Source organism: Garra rufa, chromosome 10, assembly GCF_049309525.1.
Source record: "Garra rufa chromosome 10, GarRuf1.0, whole genome shotgun sequence".
In the NCBI taxonomy this organism is placed as follows: Eukaryota; Metazoa; Chordata; class Actinopteri; order Cypriniformes; family Cyprinidae; genus Garra; species Garra rufa.
The window spans coordinates 33211566-33220561 of record NC_133370.1 but is presented as its reverse complement, the minus strand read 5'-3'; the positions used below and the strand labels follow the sequence as shown (position 1 = coordinate 33220561).

At 31.9% G+C, this 8996-nt stretch overlaps 1 protein-coding gene across 1 annotated transcript in view; it reads right to left on the bottom strand.

Annotated features, from left to right (window-relative positions):
- Positions 1 to 3032: 3032 nt before the first annotated feature.
- Positions 3033 to 8996, bottom strand: part of kncn (kinocilin) — a 31541-nt gene continuing 25577 nt past the window's right edge. The window contains exons 4-5 of the mRNA XM_073848204.1: positions 4091 to 4190; positions 3033 to 3217 (exon numbers count right to left, since the gene is read on the bottom strand). Coding sequence (XP_073704305.1) covers positions 3148 to 3217; positions 4091 to 4190 — 170 coding nt within the window. The 3' untranslated portion in view covers positions 3033 to 3147. The remainder of the gene's footprint in view (positions 3218 to 4090; positions 4191 to 8996) is intronic.

Sequence of the window (8996 nt, the reverse complement as noted above, 5' to 3'; positions counted from 1 at the left end):
TTTTATTTTTAATTCAGTGGCGGAAACAAGAGACTTATTGTAAATGAGCAGACGAAATTTCTTTATATTATTCAAATAGGTAATATTTTACTTTATATATATAATTTACTTTATATATATAATTCATAATGCATTAATTATGCTTTGTAATGCACCTTACAATGCATTCATTAATAATTATAACAACAGTTATAATACATACTTATGTATACACCTTGAGAAAATATAATGCATTAAAACACATGATAAACAACCAATTTCAAATATATTAACAGGGAACCTCCAAAGAGCATAATCCATTTTAAATTTGGTTACAATTATTTATGAAAATATATAATGCATTACAACATACATTATAAATGCCTTTATAATGCATTATACATAAAGGCTTTGAGTAAAGTGTTACCTTAAAATGTTCTTCACCCTCACAGAAATATGGTTCAGTGAAAGGATCTTCAAGAAAGTGGCATCCCAGCAAAAACCTTTATTTTTAAAAGTGTAAAGTCAATCGTCTCCAGTCATGTTTGATTTCCAACTTTCTTCACATTATTTGTGAATTATAAGTAAATAATAACAGATTATGTTCTGAAAAATGGACCCTTGTATTGTTTTAGAACCTATTGGACAGAAACAGCTTAAACATTCTTTCCAATATCTTCTTTTATTTTCCACAGAAGGAAGAAATTCATGCAAATTTGGAATGACGTGAGTGAGCACATGATGACAATTTCTAAGCACATGGTTGTTCTTGACTTCATTGTTCTTCGGTGTGATTTTCAGCTTTCTCATTGCTTTCATTAAACATTATTTCATTAGAGCAGACACCTTGTTTGAGCGAGTGAAATCAGATAGGATACCATAATGAGCTGTAAGCAGAGATCAGCCTTGCTTATTGCCTGTTTGCTCTTTAATGAGACTCCGTTGGATCCAGCTGTTATGAAGCATCTTGATTAAAGCTGCACGATTCATTGTTAAAAGACTGCAATCTCGATTCAAACACTGAATGACAATGACTTATCTGTGTTTAAGCCAAATATTTGATTGTGTTTAAGCCCAGACTCTGGCTGGGCCACTCAAGGACATTCACAGAGTTGTCTATAAGCCACTATTGCTGTGTGCTTAGGTTCTGAATGTTTTGGACTGGGTTTTCATTAAGGCTATCTCAATATTTTGGTGCATTGAGCTTTTCTTCTACTCCGACGAGTCCCTCAGTCCCTGCCGCTGACAAACAGCCCCACAGCTGAAGGCTGCTACCAGCACACTTTACTTTTGGGATGGTATTCTGCAGGTGATGAGCAGTGTTTGTTTTCCTTCAAACATGATGCTTGGAATTGAGGTTCAGAGCAGAGAATCTTGATTCTCAGTCTGAGGGTCCTTTAGGTGCTTTTTTGCAAATTCCATGTGGGTTTCATGTGTCTTTGCTGTGGAGAGGATTGAGTTTGGCCACACCGCCATAAAGACCAGATTGGTGGAGTGTTGCAGTGATGTTTGTCCTTCTGTAAGTTTCTTCCATCTGCATATATGATCATGGGGCTCAACTAGAGTGACCATCAAGTTCTTGGTTATCACTCTAGCCAAGTCCTTTCTCCATCAATTGCTTAGTTTGGCCAGGAGGCCAGCTCTAGGAAGAGTTCTAGTTGTTCCAAGCATCTTCCATTATGGTGAATGAAGGCTACATGCTTCTGTGAACCTTCAATGCAGCTCTACAACTCTTCCCCAGATCTGTGCCTTGACGCAAACCTGTTTCTGACCTCTACAGGCAGTTATTTTGACCTCAGGGCTTGGTTTTTGCTCTGATATGCATTTTCAGCTTTTAGACCTTTTCTGAGAGGTATGTGCCTTTCTAAATCATACTCATTCAAAAGAATTTGCCACAGTTTAACTCCACTCGAAGTTTAGTAACACCTACAAGCAATATAAATGCTCCTGAGCTCAATTTCAACTGCCCTAAATAAGGGTATGAATAGTTATGCAATGGAATCATTTAAGTTTTTTATTTCAAATAAATTTGCAAAGTTGTTACAAACCTGTTTTGTGTTTTTGTCATTATGGTGTATGGAGTGTAGATTGATGTTGAAAAAAAGTAACTTAAAGCAGTTTAGCATAAGGCTGCAACATAACAAAATGTGAAAAAATGAAGGTATGAATACTTTCACAAGGCACTGTAGTCCAGATATAAATACTACCAAAATGGAGCAAATCATCTTCAGAACAAACTGATCTCATGAAAAAAAAAAGGGAACTTTTTTGCAAGACGCGCAAAATACGTACCGCCATATATGTTTAATCCAATTTGCTAAAAGAGTGTTTTTTTTCCCGGAACAGATTTTATGTGACGTTGGTTTTGTATGTGTCACTGCAATGCTAATTCTCCAAGATGTTTTAAAGTAACGTACCATCTCCAGTACACTTAAACCTGCCCGACAGCATGAACAAAAGCGAATGTGACGTACAAACACAATCGCAAGCATACCATTTTAGCTTGTTTTTTTTATCTTTCATTTTTCAGCTCTTCCATCGTGAGTCATGTTTTTCACAGGATTCGTAACCCAAGGATTCCACATCCTAAGTCCAGTTCCATGCCAGCTGAGCTACCGAGCAAGCTTGTTCTGTCTGGAAAGCGAAGCATACAGAGTTGTAATCACAACTGTGTACAAAATCAATTGCAAGTGCTCGCTGTTTTACCGCCTCTAGTGTTCATTTCTGTGGGAAACTGCAGTGATATGTACTTAATGGTTATGCGAAAAAGTTCCCACAGGTACATTTTCATCATGAGATCAGGTTGTCAAGTAACGCTTGTCATTACAAAGTTGATTACATTACAATGTTGTTTCGCTACTAGGTGGCAACAAGTGACTGTTAAAAAATTTGTCATTGAATCATTCATTCATTCAAGAGATTCGTTCAAAAACACTGATTCGTTTCGTAATGGAGCAAGTATTTATGAGTCATTAAATCGTTCATTCAAACAATTTGAAATTCAATAGAAACAACTTCAAATTTATTTAATTAAACATTTTTTACTAGAATGAGGCAGTTAATATTTTGTCACAGCGTATTTCGCTTAATTCAGAATCATGGGAGAATCTTGATTTCAGTTTGAAACAAAAAATTCATGATTTTCAATTCATCCAGAATCGTGCAGCTCTAGTCTTGATCAGAAGATGGTGACTTAAACTTCCGCCTGCCCAAGATATCTGGAACATCTGCAGAAGGGCTAGAAGAAGCAAAAAATACGCTCAAAATGTGTGAATAAATGTGTTAATACAGCATATGCATGCTTATTTCTCTAAGTTGAATAGGCAGCGCCAAGTTGTGTCCTCACGCAACATAAATGACATTATGAGTGAAGGCAGTGGTGTAAGTCACCATGACAACCACATCCACAGCAACTTCTTTGTTGGTTTGAGACCAATAAGCTCATAATGGGGAACGGTCGACACCTTTCTTTTTCCATTTTTGAAAAGAGCCATATTTGATCCGAATAGACTTCTCAAATCTATAGCCGGATTGTAAGATGCCCATGAAACTCTGATGCCAACTCATGCAGGTAAAAGACGGCAGAAAATGGACCAATCTCACTACTCTCTAGTGGTTCTTATAAGAGCGTAAAATGTCACAGAGAGGGTCAATCAAAATAATGTCCTGGAAGTGATTGGCTCCTGGCATAGAATATAATGTGAGCCCAATAGGGGAGCAAAAAGCCTCTCTCAAAGCAAGTGGAAATCCCAATCACGCCGTTCCTCTAGCGAGCCACAAAGATGTGGGCTGTTTGGCACCGCTGCCTGCTAGAAGAATCGAATTACTCTCCGGCCCTAGAGAGAGACTGCCATATTGAGAGAGGGAATTCATTGTGTCGCAAATGTAATGAGGGGAGTATGTATGCGCGTGTGTGTGTGAGTTTAATTTGTGTCTGGTATACCTCACTGTTAATGTAAAGTTATGAATATGTGAATGGCACAATGATTTACCTAGGTCAAACGCTGTAGAGATGAATTTGTTCCTTAACATTTTGTTCTTTCAGGCTCTTGTGCTGCTGTTAAACACCGGTGTTGTTTAGTAATATATTTAGACTGTGACTGTGTCTCACCCATCATCCTGTGAGCCTTCGGCTGCTGTAGGAGCTACTGTCTCCACAAATGTCCCCATCCGGCTCTTCGAACGCTCTATGTTTAGCTGGCTTTGAGTTCCTAAGAATGAAACAAGAAATCTGCATTTATACACATTTCGGTATTTTCTGACCTGAAGTATTATCAATGTGAATTGCATAAATCCATGCCAATCGTTTTCTGAAATTTGTAATGAGAGACATACAATGTGTTGTCAAATTTAAGGTCTCCCAGCATTTTTTCTCCCAAAATAAAAGTTTAGTTTAATAAAAGTATTTATTAGTTTAAAGTAGATAAAAGTATATAGTGTGCAAAGAAATGAATACAGCCATAAATATTAGTATTAATAAGTATTGCAAGTGTACTGTTATTCTGTAAAATTATTATTATTATTACATTTTACTTTTAATTTAATTTTAAGTATTGCAATATTTCTTAATTGAATAATTTAACAAATTAAAAAAATCAATGCAATATTATTTTGAATAATGAAAACAATGATTATTATTGTTGTTATTATTATTAAATACTCATATTTTGCAGTACAACTGTAAGTTACATATTGCAATAGTAAATATTTGTTTTTAGTTTAAATAAATTCAAAAACAAAAAACAATTCAATAAAATATTATTTAAATAATTGTATTATTAAAAATAAATAGTATATTTATTATTATTATTATTATTATTAAATAGTTATTAATATTAATTAATATTAATATTATTAATATTTATCTTTATATAGTATTATTTTGAATAGTGATAATAATATTTAATACTGTTTTATTTGACAGTAAAATGCATTTAATATTTTTACAATAAAATATTTTAAATACTACTACTACTAATATTAATAATAATAATAATAACAAAAACAACAACAATAATACTAATACAATTATGTTATTATTATTATTATTAATATAATATTATAATTTATTATAAATTATTATTATTATTATTAAATAGTCTTTTTACAGCACAATAGTATAATACATTACTGCAATAGTAATATATTTTTATATATTGTGTATTTTAATAATTTCATGTCAAAAACAATACAATAAAATATTATTTAAATATTTTTATTATTATTATTATTATTATTATTAAATAGTCTTTACATAGTATTATTTTGAATAGTGATAATAATATTTAATATTCTTTTATTTGACAGTACAATAGAAAAATACATTATATATTTTTATTTATTGTTTAATTTGAATAATTTAATGTCAAAAAATAATTCAATAAAATAATAATATTAAATGTGCTTTTTTAATATGACAGTACTAACAGTAAAATTTATTGATTTGTTAAATTGTATGAATTTAATTTTACTACTACTACTAATAATAATAATATTAATAACAACAACAACAATAATACTATTATATTATTATTATTATTATTATTATTATTATTATTAAGTAGTATTAAGTAGTATTTTTACAGCACAATAGTATAACAAATTACTAATATATTTTAGTTGTATTAGTATATAGTAATATATTTTTATTGATTGCTTATTTTAATAATTTAATGTAAAAATAATTTATAATGAAAAATAATAATAATAATATAAAATAATATAAAAAATAATATAAAAACATAATGATAATAATATTAAATACTCTTTTTTTATTTGACAGTTGAATAGTAAAATACATTATTGCAATGGTGATTGTTTTTATTATTTGTTTAATTTTAGTACTTTAATTTAAAAATATAATAAAGAATACTACTACTACTAATACTTATAATAATAATAATAATATTAATAATAATTATTATTATTATTAAATAGTCTTTATGTTTTACAACACAATAGTATAATAAATTCCTGCAATAGTAATATTTAGTTTTATTGATTGTTTAATTTTAATAATTTAATGTCAAAAAATAATAAAAAAAAATATTTGGAATAATGATAATAATATTAAATATTATTTGACTGTGCAACAGTAAAATCCACTATTGCAATAGTAATATTGTTTTTATTGATTTGTTTAATTGCATTAATTTTGTATTTATTCAAATAGAAAATAAAAATACAATAAAATATTTTGAATACCACTACTACTACTACTTAGCCTAGAATCTAGACGCGCCCCTAGCGGCAGCCAATTACATTTGCTTCCAAGGGCAGTCTAGTTACTCTCAGTTCACTTGAGATTTCGAAAAATCCAAGATGGACCAGGCCAATCACGAGTTGGTGGGCGGGTTTAACATGATGACGACTGACCTGCGACCATAAATTCCGTCAGACAATAGGCTCGTTTGAGATGAGCAAAATCTGCGCAAAATCGATCACCGGTGATCAACGCAAGATACATGCCGGTTAGAAAAGTGTCCGAGTTACGTCCAACTTGCTCTGACATGATGCTGACGTGTGCCAAAAAACTCTTGTGATGGCGAGGCGGCCGTGTCGGATTGAGCAGTCGGGCGCAGTAGCTCTCCACCGACTGCGCTGACCAAAAGCACGATGGGAAACGACTGGCTGACGACACAGCTTAATGCTCATTGGTTCAAACAACTGTGATGTTGCGTTCTCTTCTAAAATGTTTTATTTTTTTAATGTAATATCATGTGGTTATGTGCTTAAATTATGCATGAATATTCCCAAACACTATGACAGTGCGATCTCTGTGTGTGATTTGTGATTGTTGTCATATTACTATAAAAACCTAAAATGCATGTTTGTATTGAAGTAACAAATGGATGATAAATACGGCTTTTGTGTGGAATTAAATAGCAAGCACTTTGAGTGTCTTGTGCATCATATTTATTTTCATATAAAAGCAACAGAACTGAAATTATATCATGTTTATCAGCAACACAGCACGTGAGTATGAATAACGCGATATCCGCCTTTGATCTCGTAGGTATCTGTTCCGCTTCCAGAGCTCAGAACTCTCCGTCTTGACTGCACTTATTTCACTCATCCCCTCATTGCAGCCGCCTACTCTCGCCTTTATTTCAGGCGAGGCAAGGCGCATCTCAAACGAGCCTATTCTATGGCAAGCCGTTTTAGCATTAAATACTCTTTTCCATACTAGTCATAATTCTGTTTTGACTAGTCATAATTCCAATTCCAGATATCTATTCTGCAATTTTGACTCGTCATAATTGCAATCAAGATATGTACAATGTTATTGTGACTAGTCATAATATGCATTGAAGATATCTATGTTAATTTGACTAGTAGTAATATACATGAGAGATATCTATAATGCTTTTATGACTAGTAATATTCTTCCATTAACTTCAGTTGGAAAATATTTTCAGATATCTACAAATGAGTTTTGACTAGTAGAAATTGTAATTAAAGATATCTATAAATGAATTTTCACTAGGCCGAACTATAATTAGAGATATCTCTAATTACATTTTTTTACTAGTGACAATGAAATTAGAGATATCTCTAATTGAGTTGCCACTAGTGCAAATTATAATTCAAGATATCTCTAACTGGGTTTTTACTAGTCATAATCCAATTGGAGATATCTTTACTTCGTCATTTTTAAAGATATCCACAAATACATTTGTAGATATCTGTAAATAATTTACTACTAGTCGAATTACAGTTGTAGATATCTTGAATTGGATTTTTGACTAGGCAAAACTTGATTAGAGATATCTTGAATTGGAATTCTTCCTAGTAAAAACTTATTTAAAGATATCTGCAATTTAATTCTGGATATCACAATCAGATTTTCGACTAGGAGGATCATTCTTTGGAGATATCCGCATTCAGCTTTGTGACTAGGAAGAATTTGAATGTAGATATCTAGAATTAACATTCTGACTAGTCAAAATTATTTTATAGATATCTTAATTGTGTACTCAAACCACCCCTTTGCTAAGCCCCGCCTTAATCTTTAAGCAGTGTTGCCAGATCGGGTTGACGATTTCCAGCCCAAAAGCTCACAAAAATAATGTGATAGAATTGTATTGCCATGTCAAGGTTGATAAGGACCATTTTTTATCTCTTTAAAAAAAGAATAATGACAAAATAAAATAAAGATAAATCAATTTCACAGGAATATGGATCAAAACAGTCAGAAAATATGCTTACTATATCCAGAAATCTTTTCAAAGTGGAAATTAACCGATGACTTTAACCCTGGGAAAAACACATGCATCATTTTCAATGTCCACAGTAAAAATATGCTAATTTCTTTGCAAAAAGTGCACAATAAAGTGATGAGAAACAAATGTGCAAAAATGCGTTAATTCATTGATGTATCCTGTATGATAATCGAACAGCACAAATAAAATAATAAGAACAATTACCAACAATAATGTGCTAAACCTTGTCTTGTGCATTATCTTCAGACAGAGCACGTATTTCATGAAGTACACATCAGAACATAATGCAGAACTGTGTGTCCAAACTGTTGTTTAGTCCAGCAGCCAATGCCAAGTATAACAGAGGAGTCTGGATGGTGTAAAAGATGTTCTGACTCATCATTCCCATATTCAGTTTTGTTTTTTATTAACTGTTCATTAAATTGTTTTCTTATTTCAGTTACAATTATATTTATAAGTCTTCTATTCATCTCTCACCACGTATAATCCACGTTGTGAGATTTGAGTCACTTAGACTTTTTATTGTGTAACTTATATTTAGGCCACTTTGCCATCGCAATTACTTAAAATGAATAAATGAGCTGCATATTCAAAATCTTGCCCGTTATAGCGTCAAAACCCCATTACTCACAAGTCATCACATCTCACTAACGTAAAAGGCGTAAATTGATTGACAGGTCTCTGTTGAACTAAACCAGCTAGGGTTGCGTTAAGCAAAAATGAGTTGAGGACTGCAGTACACATTATATTACTGTGATACTTTGAGCTCGAACATATTAAAATAACATGACTAAT